The sequence below is a fragment of the Alosa pseudoharengus genome, unplaced genomic scaffold (genome assembly GCF_046254945.1).
Source record: "Alosa pseudoharengus isolate Yale_2024_CS ecotype anadromous, Long Island Sound unplaced genomic scaffold, YU_APseudo_1.1 YU_APseudo_1.1_scf_34, whole genome shotgun sequence".
NCBI classification, from domain to species: Eukaryota; Metazoa; Chordata; class Actinopteri; order Clupeiformes; family Clupeidae; genus Alosa; species Alosa pseudoharengus.
The window spans coordinates 113365-133535 of NW_027468737.1; the positions used below are offsets into that span (position 1 = coordinate 113365).

At 39.6% G+C, this 20171-nt stretch overlaps 1 protein-coding gene and 1 long non-coding RNA gene across 4 annotated transcripts; both read right to left on the minus strand.

Moving 5' to 3' along the window:
* Window positions 1–1110: 1110 nt before the first annotated feature.
* Window positions 1111–18054, minus strand: LOC143101382 (tumor necrosis factor receptor superfamily member 14-like). 3 transcript variants are annotated; one of them, XM_076264680.1, is made up of 7 exons: window positions 17990–18054; window positions 17205–17407; window positions 16963–17088; window positions 16634–16789; window positions 14130–14217; window positions 13008–13089; window positions 1111–2958 (listed from the first exon to the last, which is right to left on the minus strand). In XM_076264680.1, the coding sequence occupies exons 2-7, from the start codon at window positions 17326–17328 to the stop codon at window positions 2746–2748; spliced, it is 789 nt and encodes a 262-aa protein (XP_076120795.1). In that variant the 5' UTR covers window positions 17329–17407; window positions 17990–18054; the 3' UTR covers window positions 1111–2745. The 3 variants fall into 3 exon arrangements, with proteins under 3 accessions (XP_076120795.1, XP_076120794.1, XP_076120793.1); XM_076264679.1 differs by having other exon boundaries at window positions 1111–2961; XM_076264678.1 differs by having other exon boundaries at window positions 12984–13089.
* A 792-nt stretch (window positions 18055–18846) lies between these two features.
* On the minus strand, window positions 18847–20171 carry LOC143101372 (uncharacterized). The gene is made up of 2 exons (XR_012982289.1): window positions 19979–20171; window positions 18847–19832 (listed from the first exon to the last, which is right to left on the minus strand). It is a non-coding gene; the product is annotated as an uncharacterized LOC143101372 (long non-coding RNA).

Genomic DNA, 20171 nt, shown 5'->3' on the forward strand with positions numbered 1-20171 from the left:
TGCAACTTTTGTGTATGTGTTGTTGCGTTTTGTGTCCACTCTGGTGTCTACGGGGCTCCCGTAACACAGTAGAGATCGCTACTCCTGTAGGTGTGGGTGCGCTCGTCTTCGGACTGTGAGGATTTCACAGGGTAAAAGAGGAGGTATGCGTTTTGTGACTACTCTGGTGTCTAAAGGGATTCCCTTTAACACAGTTGAGATCGCTACTCCTGTGTGTAATTGTCTTCGGACTGTGATAATATCACAGGGTAAAAGAGGAAGTATCTTTCAGTGTATGTGTCTCATGCGAGGGCCCCTTTTCAACGGGTTTAGGATGTACGATAGGGTTGACTTTGTTGAGAGGTTTTCTCTATCTGAATCAAATTCCCTAATTTGGGGTTTGGGGGCTAAGGAAGGTGGACTACTTCAGAGTCACTTTCTATCTCTTAGTCGCTGTTCCCTATTCCCTTGGTTCATACTTCAATATGTGGTTAACTTCACTAAAAGAGGAAGAAATTCAGAGCTGTATTTGCAAGAGTTGTTTGTCATCAAAATCTGAGAGAGGTCAAAAACTCACTACGGACGTTCGTCTGGCCGTCCAGATTTGAGAGAAAATCAACTACCCTATTATTTGGGGATTCTTGTCAAAATTAAATTAAAGCTCCTTTTTATGACAATTCTTGTAACATATAAGCACTTCAATTGACCACAACGGATCTATAACCGTTTAAGTCCTATCTCTAAATACACATGTATTTATCAGACAGATTTCCGTATCCTCGCTTGGGTGTGTGATGTGCGTTTAGACCACAACGGGTCCTAGACCTTAGTTTCACAAACAATTTTTCACAACAAATAAATTTGCTAACAAAGCCTATTTGGTTTTTTGTCTGCCCTGGAGCATAGGACTTTCCTTCCTAAATGCCTGGCTGAGTTCTCTACTCCTGTGTGTGTCAGTGCGTGTGCAGTATATTTTTTGCCCATATACAGTGTCTTAGAAAGTAGCCCTCAAACGGACGCCTTACTTACCCGGAGCGATGTCAAATCTTTGGAGCAGGAGGCCCTATTGCAAGGCATCCGGGGTTCTCAGCAACACAGGAGAGGCAGAAAAATACGAGAAAACGCTAGACGGTCTTTTTACAAACCCCTAATCAAAGGTTAGGATTTTGACTTTTATTAAATACAAATAAAAAAAAATACAAAGAAAGAAAACTGTCTAAGTCTAAAAGCAAAATGCTCGATCCAAAGAAAAAAGAAGATCAAAAAGCCCTGAACAAGGGGCCGTTCTCTTTTTATACCCCTCTCGGTCAGATAGAACATGTCCAAATTTGGTATTGTGTCTTGCCATGAAATATTGGTTCTGCTTTTTTGGTTTTTGTTTGGTTGCCAGTCAGCTTTTTTGTTTTGCTGACAAACAGTTTCTTACAGCTGGTACATTATGTTCTTACATTCTGTCTTTACATTTTGTTCAAAGCACATCTCATTTAGCATACAGTAACACACTTTAATTCTAACACAACCTTTTTATATCTAAGCAAACATATTTTATGTAGCAAAACATTTTAAGTTTTATAAGCAAACTTTCTTATATATATTTAAGAAAAAACACTCTTTAAGTTTAAGCAAAATCATAACAGGTTATTCTAGCAAAAACAATTTATGCTTTTAATTAAGAAAACACACTTCAATTCTAAGCTTCTAAGTTTTTAAACATTATAAGTCTAACTTGTTTCACACTGGTTGTCTATCATTATCTTGCAGCATTTGCACATTTTTATTTGTTTTAGAGCAAGCTGGATTTAAGCAGTTATATGATTAAAAATATCTTAATAATAAATCATGAGTCTGATTATTAATTATTATCACATCTTCACATTGTAAAGTCACGCTACAGTGTGTATTTGCAAACTTTTGTGTATGTGTGCTTCTCTCTGTTTGTGTATGTGTTCGCTTGTGAGTGTGTGTGTTTATGGGTCATTCTTAGCAAATGGTGCCATTTGTGTCCCGTATGACACGATCAAATATAGGTTGGGTAAAAATGGCTTGATGCTTATTTTTTCAAGCTTTCAAATGGAACACATTTCTATATAATTTGATATTGTATTGATATGATTGTTATTATTGCAGTTTTGTTTAATGCAGGCTTACCAACTTTTTTAAACTGTTTACTGGTAATAACTATTATAATGTGTCGATTTGGACAAAAGCGTCAGTTAAATACAATAATCATAACCACAGTATTTATCTTTATCATGACTTAAACTGAAGTTAAGGGGGAGGAGGAGGGGGAGGTGTCACTGTTTTCAGAGGGGAGGCCCACATTGATGGAGTTTGGGAACCCTTGGTCTATTCGATGGATTATTTGTCTCTTTTAACCACACAGAATCGATCAGTCAACATAACATTCAAAGACAAACCATGCAAAAACTGTTGGCGATTGTTCATGTTGGTTTCTGTAAAGCATGGTTGAATGGTGCATAGTGTTGCTGCGCAGATGGAGTCCTTTGCAGTTTTGTATGGGAAAACGTGTAGCTGGAAAGATTTTTCGTGGCATATTCAGCAGGTGTCGTTGCTTCGAGTGCGGATCCAGCGCGGAATGCTAGTTGACGCATTCTGTTTGTCCCACAGAGTTCTTCAGTAGGGATAGACAGCACATCTGCCAGGCATAAGATCACTATGGCGTACGTCAACATTGTTGTTCAGTTGGTAAAAATCCGAAATAAAACTCTAGCCCCTAGTCTTCGGCAGCTGCTACTGCCACGGAATTTAGTCAGCCCCAGGCAGAGTGCTGCAGTGTGATAGGTGAACCCAAGTGTCTCCTTCCGCAATTCTCACAGCCGTTGGTGTTGACCGGATGACCTCATGAGGTCCACGCAATCTCTCCTGGTTCCGGTGTTTTCTTCTCAAGTCCACGAGAATCCATGCGCCAGGTTCAATGGGATGTGTCGTCTGGAAGCTTTGGGGTAACGCCGACGGTACCTGCTGAGACAAAGACGACAAGACAGATATCAGTCCTCGCATATAACTACAAATCAAGTTATCAACATTTTCCAAGTTAGGCGGTGAAGGCAAGCTAGGGATTGACATGGGACGGGTGGTGAGGATCTCAAATGGACTTAGCCCAGTAGATCGCGTCGCTCGTGCACTGAGGTGAAGGAGAACCAAGGGGAGCGCACTGACCCAGTCCATTCCAGTAGAAGCTGTGATTTTTTCCAATTTGGATTTGATCATTGAGTTAAGTGTCAGACAAAAATTTGATAACCTTGGGCGTTGGCATGTTAACATATCAACCAACACCAAGCAATATTCATAGCCTCTGCATTTGTCCAATTGTATAACATTCATCATCACATGCTCAAAAGGATCTTGTGGAGGTGGGTGGTGTCCCCCATTGAGTCTCATTGTGGGTGCAACGTTATATCAGGTGATGCACCTGGAACAATAAGCGGTTGCTACTGTCGTGAAGCCTGGTGCAAAATAAAGTTTGTTTACCACCTGAATCATGGGCGTTTGCGTGGTCAATACAGTGTCAATTTAGCTATACAAGCACTATCCGTGTAAATACTGACAGATTTACTTTTAGCCAAATTGCATGCCCTGTAAAATGCCACTTGTTCGGCAGCCTGAGTTGAGAGCTGACCCGTTAGGGTGTGTGATTCATGTGTGTCATACGGGTTCACGACAGCATAACCGCTTCTCACCTCTCCATTCCCAGCTCGCATAGACGAACCATCAACATAAAGTATTAGATCTGGGATTAGTAAAGGAGTTTTGGAAATGTCAGTCCTCGGTTTAGTAAAAGAAAAGAAAAGTACACTTAATCCAACTGAGGTGAAGAACTACAGGCCTGTCTCCCTTCTTCCTTTCTTGTCAAAGATTTTTGGAGAAAGTGGTCTTTAAGCAAGTTTGTGACTTTCTTCATCAGAATAATCTACTAGACCCTATGCAGTCTGGTTTCAAGAGTGGTTATTCTACTGAGACTGCTCTTCTGTCTGTGACTGAAGCATTGAGAGTAGCTAAGTCCTCTGCTCAGTCATCAGTATTAATTCTACAAGATTTATCTGCAGCCTTTGATACTGTTAACCATGACATTCTCCTTTCTATACTATCTGAACTGGGAATTTCTGGAAAGGCGCTTGACTGGTTTGAATCTTACCTTAAAGGGCTTTCTTTCAACGTGTCTTGGCAGGGACAGGTATCTAAGTCTCATGACCTCACCACAGGTGTGCCTCAGGGATCAGTATTAGGACCCTTGCTTTTCTCTATTTACACCACTTCCTTAGGTGATACCATTCGCTCCCATGGATTTGACTATCACTGTTATGCAGATGACACTCAACTTTACCTGTCTTTCCCACCTGATGACTCTAGTGTTTCCCACCGGATTTCTGCATGCCTTAAGGATATATCAGCCTGGATGAAAGATCGGCACCTTCAGCCTAATCTCTCAAAGACAGAGTTTTTGGTGTTTCCAGCTAAAGCAGCTATTCCCCAACAGATTAACATCCAGCTTGACTCAATTTTACTGACCCCAACTAGATCGGCACGCAACTTGGGCGTTGTAATTGATGACCGACTTAACTTCTCTGAACATGTAGCTTCTATTGCAAAATCATGTCGGTTTATGCTTTACAACATTAGGAAGATCAGACCTTATCTAACACAAGATTCCACACAACTTCTTGTTCAGACCATGGTCATCTCTAAGCTGGACTATTGTAATTCACTATTAGCTGGCTTACCCGCTTGTGTAATAAGATCATTACAGCTGATTCAGAATGCTGGAGCACGCCTGGTCTTCAATCAGCCAAAGAGGACACATGTAACTCCTCTCCTAGTTACTCTCCATTGGCTCCCTATAGTAGCTAGCCTAGAAATCTAGACGCACCCTAGCGGCGGCAAATTAATTTGCTCAGCCTGTACGTCTAGTATCGAACCATAGGAATTTCTATTGGCTTAACACCGTGGATGTTCTCCAATCACAGCGCTCTATTTCGTTAGAGAGTCTTAAGGCGGGCTTAACAGGATAACGACATCCTGCGACGGTGAACAACAAGGAAGGTGGCTATGGCGAACGAAGAGCGGTTGTTTGAATCGGCGTTGGCGTCAACTTTGGAGGAGTTGGACTTGTGCTTTTCTTTGAAAGTAGAGCAACACAATGCACTTAAGTCATTCCTTTCGAAGAAGGATGTATTTGCCGTTTTGCCGACCGGATACGGATATGGTCGTAGCGCTGGCCTATTGCATGCCTAGGCAGTTTGAAAGACAATTCTCTGCCCGCCCCTTGGATTAAGCAGGTGAATGATTCGATTCCAGAGTATACATTTCAATGATATAGGATGGCCCGCCAGGCTATACAGTATAGTAGCCAGAATTAAATTTAAATCTCTCACTTTGGCCTATAGGACACTGACTGGATCTGCTCCTAGTTATTTTAATTCAATAATCAAGCCTTACATCCCCAACCGCCCACTGTGGTCTTCTGATGAGCGTCTGTTATGTCGTCCAGTCTTAAAAACTAGGTCTAATTCCAGACTCTTTTCTTCAGTGGTTTCATATTAGTGAAATGAATTGCCCAGTGCTCTCCGTTCCTGTGGTAGTTTTGGGTCATTTAAGAAGGGTCTAAAGACTTTCCTATTCAACATACACATAGTTGTTTAAGCATTTATGTGTTATGGTTTGTATAATATTGTTTTATTTTTTAATTAGGCTGCCTAATTAATGTCATTTGACATTATTGCTTATTACAGAGCATGAAAATGCACTGTACTGTTCTTCCTAGGCAACTTCTACTTCGTATTATTCCGCTTACCACTTTTTCCGTACGCAATTTCTCTTGAACAGTTTAACTTAGAAACTTCATTCAAACTTTGTAACGTAGGTCTTCAAACAGATCGGGTTGGTATGACTTTTCAACTTTGAAACTTTTATACTTTTTAAACTATTAAAGAAAAACTTTTTAAAAATCCCCATAGACTTAACATTGCCGATTATGACATCATAATACGGCCGTTAAGCAATTAGAATCCTATGGCAGGTGTTCAGGCCACCTGCAGCCTCAGGCTTTAAGCATAGAATCTGGGTCAATTAAGACTACACATCCTATTCAACTGTTTCCTCTGCCCAAAACTGTTTCAAAATAAAAGTCCTCACTACAATAATCTACTGTTAAACAATGTAACCCATTAAACTACTGAACTTTTTACATTCAACTGTTAAACAGTCTACTTTTAAACTATCATTAAACTATCTATCTATTAAACTAGCTGTCTATCAACAACTTTTAAACTATCTACATTCAACTTTTAAACTTTTAAACTATATACATTCACTAGCTGTCTATCAACAACGTCAACACTTTTCATCAACTATGACTCCTACCCACTGTAGCTAGTTAGCATGGTTAACAAAGTTAGCATTGTTAGCATAGTTAGCAAAACTACTAAAAATGATTAGCTAAGTTAGCTAAGTAAGATGGTTAGCATAGTTAGTATGTTAGCATGCTAGTTAGCATTTTTAGCATAACTGCTAAAAATGATTAGCTAAGTTAGCTAAGTAACATGGTTAGCATGCTAACATTGTTAGCATAGTTAGCATGTTTAGCAAAACTCCTAGAAAATTTTAGTTAAGTTAGCTAAGTAGCATGTTAGCATTGCTATAAAACATTAGCTAAGTAGCATGGTTAGCAGAATTAAAAATCTTAGCATAACTGCTAGCAAACATTAGAGCCGTTCCAACTTTCAGTTATCGTCAAATATCTACCTATACACAGCCATTAAACTATTTGAATATCAACATTCATTCAACTTCCAGTCTGTCAACAACTTTTAAACTACTTACCTTCAACTTTTAAACGGTCTACTTTTAAACTATCATTAAACTATCTATTAAACTAGCTGTCTATCAACAACTTTTAAACTATCTACTGTCTATCAACAACTTTTAAACTATCTACATTCAGCTTTTAAACAGTCTACTTTTAAACTATCAACTTTTATTAAGCTATGCAACCACCATGTCTATCCTAGCATCACCGTAGTAACCATCTCTGTATTATCTGTTTTAACTATACATGATATTTTACATCACAACTTTAGCATTTTCATGCACTGGTAATTCCTTGGAATTGCATTTCTAGTTATTATTATTCTCCTTAATGTAGTCTTAGCATGTCAATGTTTTTATATTATTGATTGAATGGACATTATTGTTTTATTATTGCCTTTCCCCTCATTTTCATTGCTTTTTTATTAGGCTATTGATTGAATTGATAGTATTGTTTATTATATCTATTCTCCTTATTATATTTGACCAACATTTTAATCTGTTCCCTGTTCAATTTTAAATATTATTATGTTGTTTTTTTATTTATGTGTCGCTTTGGACAAAGGCGTCTGCTAAATCCATAAACATAACCATAAATCCATAACCATAGTACACAGTCAACAGAACATTCTGACATAAGACAAAAGGCGGGCAGCGTAAGATGCAAAGTTTTGGCCTGCAAGAGCAAGGCTTGTACTTCATGTGGGATGTGTAGGCCTACTGTCAAGGGGTGATACAGGACTGTCACCGCGAGCAAGCACCGCGCTGGCAGTTGCACTCCGAACATGGAGCCCGACATTTCACACACAAACAAATGAAAGGTAATTCACAATTTGGTAGTCCCATCGCAGGGGCTGAGGCCAATGCAAACGTCAGTTTGTCAGTCAGATTTTGGCATGCATTTGCACAAGCTTGTAACGGTTTGGCTCTCTCTGCGTAATTAAGGATCCAGGCTATGCAGTAGCCGACCATATACGCATACACACACACACAACCAGCTTAGTTACGGATTTGTACCGCGCACAAAAACAAACACACGTTGAGAAAAAAGACAAAGTGAAGACACACACATGCATGAATTAGTAAAACAGACAAAGAGAAGACACACATGCATAAACGAGTAAAAGTCTCACACACAGGCTCGAGCAGACAAATGACACACACACAAACTTGATTGAACAAAGATTCCTCATGCATGAACTGTACACGCACACAGAAATACGTGTCTCACGCACTCAGATAGCCTCTAGAGCCGCTTGTGCTCTCGAGGTGTATCTAATAAGGGTACCCTGCCAACAAAGGCAATAATAAATATAGCTGCAAGCAGTAATGAGGGGGCCAAGCAGAATAGGCCGGAGTAGCCACAGCGACAAGATAGAACTCAGCAGACACCCGCGATCAACAGGGCTGAGTATTGCCACCGCCTCCGCCAGCCAGCCCCCCCCCCACACCTAATCACCCCTGCCTGTCCCACCCCGTCCCGCCCTGCCCTTGCACGCACACATTAGAATGAACTGGATGGAACATGTCATCAGTTTCACATCAAAAAATAAAAGATTGATAAAACACATCAGCAACTACAGATCAAAATGCAATATTGCTAATTGCAGCACCCCCTACAGGTCAAAGGTCACCACATTTTATGAGCGTCCTCCTAATGGGGTCATGAATATATGTAGTTTGGTTATGATACATGGCAGGGTTGCTGAGATATGAGCTCACTTCCTGTTTGGTGGCTTTGCCACCAATTTCGATTGGCTGTTACGGGCGAATGCTTTTGTCAATTGTTTCAGAGAGCAATATATTGATAGGTTATGGTCTGAAGATGGTCTGTGCCAATGTTGGTGAAGATCAGATGAAATTTGTGACCTGTGAAAACTTTTTGATGTTTTTGATTAAATCCAACATGGCGGCCGAATCAATTACGATGACATCACAAGTTGGCCTGGGTCGGCCTAAGGACCTCCAACAGTATTACCAGACACCACTAGTACATTTTAATTCCAGACACATCAACAGCTACAGGCCAACACGCATTTTTGCTAATTGCAGCGCCCCCTAGAGGTCAAAGGTCACTGCTACCCGCAATCTTCTCTCTAATCTTGCTGTGTTCTCATATAAGGACACTTCTTCTCCCCAAATTCTCTTGCTTGGGGACTCTATAATAAAAGGAATCATGCTCCCAGAGGCCATCACATACTCTCTGAGTGATGGTAAGGTCAGGGACTTTATCCACCTCCTACCAAAGATCCTTGACCTGCACCCCTCTGTAAACTTAATAATTGTACATGTTGGGGCAAATGGTAAATGGTCCCTCGGTAAACAACTCATCATATCAGGCCCTATTCCATCTCCCTCTAGGGGAAGTGAGTGTTTTAGCCGCCTCTTTGGGCTGCACTTATGGTTAAAAAATGTCTGTTTTGCTGCTGGTTTTAATTTTATTGGGAATTTTGATTATTTTTGGACCAGGGATGATCTGTTTGGGAGAGATGGCCTCCATCCAAATAGGGATGGAGTCAGACAACTGACTTTTAATCTCTTAAATTACATTGCCTATGGTATACATTGACAGTTTTTCCAGCGTGACCCTCCCCTTGCGGCCTCCTATATCTCCCAGCCTATTAATTATGAGGGTCCGGCTGGCAATGTAAATTCACCTTGCTCCACCCACCCAGCTTATGCCATCTAGCGCTAGCACCTACAGTTGTCCTATCCCAATACTAACAAGTATTAGGAGATATCGATTACATCCAGCCTGTGGAGTAAATCTGGCCAATATTCAGCGAGTAGCTAAGCAAACAGAATGTTGAAGAAGCTCACACCACTATAGTGAAACTCGCCCTATTGAACGTCAGATCTCTCTTAAACAAGTCTTTTTTAATCAATGATATTATTAGCTCAGACAACCTTGACTTCCTGCTCTTAACTGAAACTTGGTTAGACCTGGCAAACAATGTGTCAACCCTTATTGAAGCAGCCCCCCCAAATTACAATTTTCTGAGTTCAATCCGTGAACACAAAAAAGGAGGTGGAATAGCCACAATTTTTAATGCATCTTTTCAATGCAGACAGACATCATTTGGTGACTTTGTTTCTTTTGAATACCTGAGCACAATGATTAAGGGTTCTCCTCAGATTTTATTACTGAATATTTACAGGCCACCTAAGCACTCTCCTAAAGTTTTTCTTGAGGAACTCAGACTACGTTTACACGAAGCAGGGTATTTTACTAAACGAATATCTGGCCATCTACGTTTGCAAATAAAACTGCATTTACACGAGACCGTTTTTTTTTTAAAATGTGTTTACACAAACCCGTGTACAAGCATTTATCCCAGATCTATTGAGTCCAACATCAAACTCAGTAGATGACATGATGGATAATTTTAATTCACGAATGTTGGAAATTATGGATGATATAGCACCACTAAAACTTAAGAAACTAAATAGAAAACAGAAAGCCCCATGGAAACAAAGCCCAACAGTTAAACTTTTGAAAAGAGAGTGCAGGAAGGCAGAAAGACAGTGGCGCAAAACCAAGCCTCCTGTACATTACAAAATATATAAGGAGATGCTTCGAAATTTTAATACTGAGACATATGCAGCAAGAAAGTTGTTCTTCTCCAACATTATAAATAGGAACCTGAACAACGCTCGAGTTCTGTTCTCGACAGTTGAAAAACTGACCAATCCCCCCCCTCAACTAGGACCTGAGCTCATCTCCAACAGCAGGTGCAATGCGTTTGCGTCTTTTTTTCAAACAAAAATTGATCAGATCAGACTGAACATATTATCTCAAACCCACTCAGCAACCAGAACCAATAACCTCAAAGACTGGAACATTAAACCTGATGTCCAATTTTAGCATGGTTGACTCAAACTCTTCAGAAAACAGTACAAAGCCTCAGCTCATCCACATGCACACTAGATACTCTGCCCACCATCCTTCTTAAATCTGTCTTAGATAGATAGATAGATAGATACTTTATTGATCCCCAGGGGAAATTCAAGTCTTTCACCTACTAGTGCCAGATCTGCTTAAAATAATTAATTCATCTTTGGAGACGGGCACATTTCCAAAATCTCTAAAAACTGCGGTTATAAAACCATTACTTAAAAATAACAACCTAGATGCATCCATACTAAGCAATTACAGGCCCATATCCAACCTACCGTTCATTGGCAAAATTATTGAAAAAATTGTTTTTAATCAACTCACCTCTTTCCTAGGTTCCTAAACAACTGCCTTGACAACTTTCAGTCAGGTTTTCGGGCCAACCACAGCACCGAAACAGCTCTTGCCAAAGTCACAAGTAACATTCGGCTAAATACAGACTCAGGCAAAGCATCAATTTTAGTACTACTGGACCTCAGTGCAGCCTTTGACACTGTGGATCACACCATATTACTTCAGCGACTTGAACACTGGGTTGGTTTCACTGGTGTCGTTATCAGGTGGCTTAAATCCTACCTACTAGACAGGAGCTTCTCTGTTAAAATTGGAAACTGTTCTTCAACACCAACATCTTTGACCTGTGGAGTTCCCCAAGGCTCAATCTTGGGTCCACTATTATTTAACCTTTATATGCTGCCGCTTGGTCAACTTATAAAGAAGAACTCAGTCGCCTACCACAGTTATGCTGATGACACTCAAATTTATCTCCCACTAATGCCTAATGACTATACCCCTGTTGAAACCCTCTGTCATTGTATTGATGAGATAGACAAATGGATGTCCCAAAACTTTCTACAGCTCAACAAAAACAAAACTGAGGTTGTAGTTTTTGGAAAGAAGGAGGAAAGGCAAAAGATTTCTGCCCTGCTTGAAAGAAAAGGCTTAATAGCAAAAAATGTGGTAAAAAACCTTGGTGTCCTTATAGATAACGATCTAAATTTTAGCAGCCACATTAAATCAGTCACAAAATCAGCATACTTCCATCTTAAAAATATTAACAAACTTAGGGGATATATGTCAAAAGAGGATCTGGAAAAAAATATACATGCTTTTGTCACTAGTAGGATTGAATATTGCAATGTGCTTTTCACAGGACTACCCAAAAAAGTTTGAAACCACTTCAAATGATACAGAACAGTGCAGCCAGGGTCCTCACTAAAACAAAAAGGAGAGATCACATCACCCCAATCTTAAAGTCCCTGCACTGGCTCCCAATCAGTTACAGAATTGATTTTAAAGCACTTCTGCTTGTTTTTAAATCTTTGAAGGGGGTTGGGCCAAACTACTTACATGACATGTTTAAACAGTATTCCCAAACAAGGTCCCTTAGATCACAACATAAACAACTACTACTGAAACCGACCATCAGAACAAAGCAGGGTGAAGCTGCTTTTAGCCACTATGGCGTCCATCTCTCGAACCAGCTTCCAGATAACATCAAAACGCCCCAACTATAGCCACTTTTAAAACGAAAGTTAAGACCAAACTTTTTTTAGATGCTTTCTGCAGCTAATGCACATTGTTTTTTATGTTTTGCATTTCTTTTTTAGTCTCTCATTTACTTTTAAACTGCCTCCCTGCTGTTGGTGTTTCATGTACATATATGTATTTTATATATGTATTTTACATCTTATTTTATTATTGTCATTTATTATGTGTGAAGCACATTGAATTGCCACGTGCATGAAATGCGCTATACAAATAAATATGCCTTGCCTTGCCTACCAGATTTCTTGAGCGTCCCTCTGATTGGGTCCTGAGCCCATGCACCAAGTTTGGCTTTGATACATGCAAGATACAGCTGGTTTGTTTACATGAGCGCTGGATAGTCCGTCACCCAACTATTTCCCCATCTATGGTTCCTAGTCTCTAGCACATGACAAACACATCTGTCCACACAAAAACACACACACACTCACAAACACACAGGCACATTCAAAAATTGACATGTACACAAACACACAGGCACATTCAAAAATTGACATGTACACACACAAACACATGCACACATACAGACACTCACACACATAGGTTCACATACACACACACACTTACCTTCACTTACACAAGCACACACTCATCTTCACACACACTCTCTCTCACCCTCTCCTGAACTCTGTTTGTTTTATCTCTCTCTCTCTCTTTATATAATACACATGCAGCAGTTTCTGTTTCTTGATGTCTCTGCCATGGCAATGCTAGCACAGCTAAAAAAGATACAGACCAAGATCAGGTTTGCCAGTAATACCATGTGATGACGCCGGAAGTCACATTCGGCATCAGCTGTGTGTGTTCCTGGCTTCTTCAAGACACTTCCTAGAGATTCACACCTGATGGGATAAAAGCACATTCTGTGTATTCTGTGCATGGACCTGTGTGTGTGTGTGTGTGTGTGTGTGTGTTTTCCAAAAAAACTATAAAGCAATTACAAACTATACAAAATGCAGCTGCTAGAGTGCTAACTAGAACTAAAAGAAATGAGCACATCACCGCTATCCTGAGGTCCTTACACGGGCTTCCTGCCATCTATAGAATTTATTTTAAAGTTTTACTTCTTGTTTTTAAAGCACTAAATGGCATTGGACCAAAATATATACATGATATGTTCATACAGCATACCCCAGCCAGATCAAGGTCTCAAAACAAAATCTTTTGGTTCAAACAACTGCCAAAACAAAACGTGGCGAGTCAGCTTTTAGTGTTTATGCAGCTAAACTATGGAACAAACTGCCAGAAGAGATCAAAAATGCTCCCACAGTTACCATTTTTAAATCAAAACTAAAGACCACGCTCTTCAGTGATGCATATCATTAACATTGCTAACATTGCCTTTTAGTATGTATACATTTATTTTATTTCCCATCTCTTTATCTTTTTATCTTTTTATATATTTTTATTTTTTATCTTTTTCACTCTCCTTGTTCTTTTTTAATACATATGTGGTTTTATTGAATGTCTTTTATTGCTGTCATGTACCTTTTTACTATAAACTACACTGCTGTCTCCTCTCTGTAAAGCACATTGAACTGCTTGATGTAAGAAATGCGCTATACAAATAAAATTGCCTTGCCTTGCCTTGCCTTGTGTGTGTGTGTGTGTGTATGGACCTGTGTGTGTGTGTGTGTATATGGCCTTACGGTTACTGCTCATAAGCACATAGAATGCTGGGTTATTAGGCACGCCAATGATCAAGCACTCTTCAAAAGATCATCACCCATCATTATGCAGTACAAATTTAACTTAAATTGTTTTATTCACAAGAAAAATACTACAACAAATATACAATCTAACTCTCTACTTGACCCATCTCCTCCCACATCCTTGACCAAAATGGGCTAGTCCATCTCCACCCACATCCTTGCACTCTTACCGTGTGTGTGATCTGCAGGATGTGAAGGATCCGTTGGAGTATGTGGCACCTACACATTCACCACACACAGCATCTGAAGATGCATTGCCTGTAAGAGAAGAGTTATTAGATATAATTAGGTTCATAATTATGAACTAATTAGTCTGATATTTTGAAATGAATTAATCTAGATCTAATCACAATTATAATTAAAGTAAATTTTCTTCCTAAAGACTAAAGCCTCTTAAATGACATATTCAATACACAGTAAATCACAAAATGATGCGTAACCACAAAGGTAAAAGTACACGTTATATTATTTAAATGACAATAATGACACAGTAATTTTAAGTATAAGTATATATACTCTTTTGATCCCGTGAGGGAATTTTGGTCTCTGCATTTATCCATGAATTAGTGAAACACACTCAGCACACAGTGAGGTGAAGCACACACTAATCCCGACGCAGTGAGCGGTCTGCAACAACAGCGGGGAGCAGTCTGAAGCGCTAACCAGTAGGCCACGGCTGCCCCCCTGGAACATGTGGTTAGACCAATCAAAGTTTACAATTCTTTTTGGAAATCATGGACTCATTTGGGCTAAAAAGGAGAGGGCCTAACCAGGTGTCCAACTTGTTTTAGTGCTCAGTTCCAAACCAAACGTCTATGACGGTGTGGAGGAGCCTTAGTGTCTACAGCATGGGCATCTTGCACATTTGACAAAGCGCAATCAATTCTGAAAGATGTATACAAGTTTTGAGCAACATATACTGCCATCCAGGGCAAATGTCTTTTCCAGGGCTGACCTTGAATATTGAAAACAATGCCAAAATGAATTTTGCACATATTTAAATAGTATTTTTCCATAGAGGAAGAGTCTGCAGTCCAGAATTGTCAAATCAGGTGCATAATGGAATGAAAAACATGACTAAGAATACTCCATACTGTTGAGGTTGTAGAAGCATGTAATGACATGATGCTCGCTAGACATGTTCTGTTTGTGAATTATATAGCCAGTAGCCACCATAGCTAGCTGAGTAGAATGCGTTTCAATCGGCATGTCATATGCTTCATGTACACAAATTATTGAAGATTTCAAGACTCACCAGTCCATTACACAAAGGCAAAGACAACTGTTCTTATCCATTTTCCAAATGACAGTGAGAGCAGACTACAGTATGTCAAAGTGCCCTGGCTCTCACAGTTTAACTGGTCAGCAGTGGGAACCGGATAAATCCGCAATCCCCTCTAACCTCGTCTTTGTTGCCTTCATGATTTCCGTTTATAAGTTTCTTATATTTAAAAATAGATATCAATTATCATCAACAATGACAAGCCAGCTGGAACCTGCCACTCGTTTTCTCTTCCTGTTGTGTGCGCTCAGCCGTTCTCAATTAAATGGAGTAGCATACGTTCAAGTTGGATCTTAATGGAGAGGACCCGAAAAGTATCATCTTTATGTAAAATGCTGTTGGTGCATTTTGACATTGTAAACATTCTCTAACAAGAGTGAAAACAGTTTGCAGTAAAGCTACTATTTATTGGATAAATGTTGGTCCCTCCTCTGTCTCTTGGTGCCCTACACACAGTGTGTGATGCGTGTGGTGGTAGCGGCAGCACTGATCACTGACCAGGCAACCATTTAAACTGAAACGTTTCGCCTACAAGCTCCTCACGTTCCTTTCCATCTTCAGCTAACCCCACAAAGGAAATAGGAACACAATGTGTTAATTGCGTTAATATTTTGTAACACGTTATGTATTTCAAAATGAATCACTGTTAATTTTGACAGCCCTAGATATATTATAATTAGTTATTATACCATCTAAAAAACAAAAAAACAGAATTATGTCATTTATGGACTCTTTGTCCTGGCACTGATAGTATACTCAATACTGTCAGTCATATGCAACCGAATGAGAAGATATTGCTGTGGCCCACATGAACTTTTCTTTTTTATTTTAAGACATGCTGAAGAAAAATGATGACCCATTAATTACAGCCACTGTGTTTGTGCTCATAACCAAATAGGTGCACAGACTGACATGTATTGGTTACTCCTCATTGGCTTCCTATTGCAGACAGAATTCAATTCAAATCCCTTACTCTGGACTACAGGACACTTACCGGATCAGCACCGTCTTATCTTAAAGTGTAACTCCGGAGTAAAAACAACCTAGGATCTATTTACGGTAGTTAAAGGGGACATCCGATGTTAAATGGGTTTTAGATGTTAAGTATGACCATAAGCTAGACTCATGGACGAGGGGTGACCCCATCCAGGCCCGAAACATTCCGAACTTAGCCAGTTTTTACTGATTGTTTCATAGCGCAATTAGCGCTAGCAACAGGGCATCTCTCATACGGCACATAAATCGCTTTTTTAACACATCTACAAGGCCAACAAGAGCTCCACACTTGTGTAGTCCTGCACACCCCCCATACACACATTGTTCAAGGCCGCTAGCGTGGCAGCTCAGCAGCAGTTCGGAGGATATTATTTAATAATAATTAAATAAACAAACCTTTTTGTTTGATGTACTGCCCTGGTGAGCATGTTGTGTGTTCCACAGCTCCTCTGCAGCCATCTTTGATTGGGTCAGTGCAGTAGTGACCTTCCAGAGGCTCACAGAGTGTGTCTGAGGTGGAGCTGCACGCCCTCTTCACTCTTAGACCTGCAGCTGTTGATAATAGTGTGTGATTAATGTACAGGTACTCTTAGACCTGGGGATCGGTAGGTTGGGGTTGTATGTACTAAGAAAGCAACATTTTTTTTTTTTTATCAAACTTATACATGTGTGCACTTCATTTTAATACAAAAGTAAGGAACAAACGATGAAAATGTTGGGCTTACTTTGGTCACAAATGCTGCATGATCTACAGGAAGTAAGTCCATTTGGTTCATCAGTGAAAGTAGACTGGGCACATGACACACAGGTCGTGCTTCTATATTCAGCGCAGTGTACGTGTACATAGTACCCTAAGACATGGTATCAGAATGTTTTGCATCACTATTACATTCAAAAGGTGGCCCGAGGCTCTTCATGTATGATTCAAAATAAGCCCACAGTGTGAACAAAACAAAGCACAGCTTACCAGGGCTACACATAGGACAGCACTCTTTTCCTATGAGGTACTCAGCTCGACCACAGACGGAGAAGACAAGGTCACAGAGGTCGACAGTCATCAACAAAATTAAAATGAACTGCAACCTTTTCATTTCGTCATCCTGTACTTGGTCTGTGACTGAATTGAGGAGGCTATCCAAAACCCCATGTCCTTCAGTTTAGCTGATGCTTCTGATAGAAGTAGAACATTTCAGAGAACAAATTTCAGAGTTTGCCCAGAATAGAGGAGTCCATTTACATTTTACCTGACAATTTGCACTGTACCTAATATCTAATGTATTTTTTGTGTTCCAAACAGTTTTTTTTATACAGTCAATGAGAAATACGGTTAACACTGCCCCCTGGCGGTAGAAAATTGCAATATTTAAGGTGGAATAGAAACTTAACTCCAGAGTCCACCGCATTTTGAATCTGGGGCCAACTTCAGCCTAGTCACTCTCTCGCACAAGGTGCATCCCAATTAAATGGAGTAGCATGTTCAGATTAGATCTGCTGCATAGTGGAGATTGAGAGGACCCAAAGGTAGGCTATCATCCTTCCATGTAGCCTAACATGCTGATACTGCAATTTGACTTTGTAAACGTTCGGAGGAGTGCAAAACAGTTTGTAAGCTAGGCTACTCATAATATTTTTATTGGCTAAATGTTGGTGCCCGCTCTGCCCCTTGGTGCCTTACCCACAGTGATTGATGGTAGCGGCGACACTGTTGTAAAGAAAATACATTTGGAAACAGAAGGTGCCCAATTCACTTACCTGTTCCTCGGACTTGTCACTGCTGCCAGCTCCCAGTAGCGAAACGAAAGCACTGCTGCAGTTGCACCAACAAATCACAAACAGTTTCGTTTTCACTCCAACCAATTACAATTTAAAGCTATCATTTGAAATGTTGAACAACGACCGTTAGCACACGTGGTGACGGATATCGGAGGAGACCACTGATCTATATACACTGAAAAAAATGACATGCAAGAATTACTTAATTTTATTTAGGCAACCATTTGCACTCAATTTAATTTAGCTACATCCAGCCATATAGATTTAGTTGAATTTGCTTAATATTTTCTTGCAATTAAAGCTAAACTAAATTGAGTAGTTACAACTAAATCAAGCCAAGCAAACTACAATCAAATATTTTGAGTAAAAATTAGTATTAGGTAACCATTTGCACACAATTTAATTTAGCTACATCCAGCCATATAGATTTAGTTGAATTTGCTTAATATTCTCTAATGCAAGAATTACTTAATTTTTTTTAGGTAACCATTTGCACTCAATTTAATTTAGCTACATCCAGCCATATAGATTTAGTTGAATTTGCTTAATATTCTCTAATGCAAGAATTACTTAATTTTTTTTAGGTAACCATTTGCACTCAATTTAATTTAGCTACATCCAGCCATATAGATTTAGTTGAATTTGCTTAATATTCTCTAATGCAAGAATTACTTAATTTTTTTTAGGTAACCATTTGCACTCAATTTAATTTAGCTACATCCAGCCATATAGATTTAGTTGAATTTGCTTAATATTTGTATATAATTTCATTGGTAAAAATTAAGTTAAACTTCAAATTCAGGTTAAATAGTATTAACTTAAATCTCAAACAGAAATGGTATAACTGTCTTTATTAAAACAAATGTTCAACACAGAAACACACATATGAACACACATTGGGACCCTTTGCTTTAAAAAATAATAATTTTCCCGCTCTCAAACCAAAGCAAAAGCAAAGGCAGTAGTGCCAAAGAGAGAGAGTGTGTGCACCAAAAGAGAGAAAGAAAGATTCAATAAATGGTTGTGAACCTTTGACCAAGTCACACCTTACCAGTGAGTGATTGTGTGTGTGTGTGTGTGTGTGTGCGTGCGTGCGTGTGTAAGTAAATGTGCCGAGATAGAATGAGAGAAAGAAAGTGAGAAAGAAAGAATGAGAGAAAGACAGTGAGAAAGAAAGAATGAGAGAAAGAAAGTGAGAAAGAAAGAAAGGTTCACAACCATTTATTGAATCTTTCAAATCAAGTCAATCATGACTGTGTGTGTGTGTGTAAAAGTGTGCCGAGAGAGAGAGGACGAACGATAAAGACAGAGAGAGAAAGAGAGAGACAGCAGGGAAGAGAAAGAAGAGGCCCACTTGCCCATCTAATGATTTGGTTCTTAAGATTGAGAACCTTGGGTAGGAGCTTATCACCATCCATCTGAATGACAACTTTTTGCATGAATTTGTAATAGTATTGAAGAGTTCAACATTGATTCAATGTGTATATGACCCCTAGCTTCACCAAAGTCCTTTTAGGCAAGTCCCTGCACTCGGCAGCCATAATGCAATGCTTTTTTGGCACTCATCGGGCATCCTATTTGGCAGAAATGCGAGTACGCAAGGCTTCACGACACCAACCTTACTCCAGCACCGAGTTCACAACACATGATTGGAGGATTTTTTGAGTGCTGTGTCTCCTCATTAGAAAGTCTCTGGCTTCACTGCACAGCCTTGTGCAACAGACCAAGGTTCCTCCAAAATGATGCCTCCATCCACAACGATGCCGATGTCCTCATGTTCCAAGGGGTGGTTTTCTCTTGACACCTCCTTGCCATGGATATCCTGTACAAAATTTAAAAAGCTGCTTTAGGTTGACGCTTGAGAAAAGGTACGAGCTGGGAGCTGGCTTAAAGGTTTTTGGCTTAAAAATTGGCATAAAAATGCAATTTTATTGCAATTTCAACATGCCCTTGGTTAGTGTTACTTACCATGTACATGTATGAGAGAATCATCATCTTCACCAAAATAAAGGCACGGGGTCTTGATGGCTGCCTCCCTCCTCAGATGTACAGTCTCTGTCTGTTCAGATACAGGGATATTAATTATTTTGTGAAAATACAATCAATACTCTAAATAATAATAACCTCTATTTATAAAGCACTTTTAATACGGAAGATTCAG

Coding starts and splice junctions, on each gene's coding strand:
- LOC143101382 (XM_076264678.1), bottom strand. CDS start 17,328: ATGAAAAGGTTGCAGTTCATTTTAATTTTGTTGATGACTGTCGACCTC. Junction 17,089..17,204: donor CTGTCCTATGTGTAGCCCTG/GTAAGCTGTGCT, acceptor ACCATGTCTTAG/GGTACTATGTACACGTACAC. Junction 14,218..16,633: donor GCAGTACATCAAACAAAAAG/GTTTGTTTATTT, acceptor CTTCTCTTACAG/GCAATGCATCTTCAGATGCT.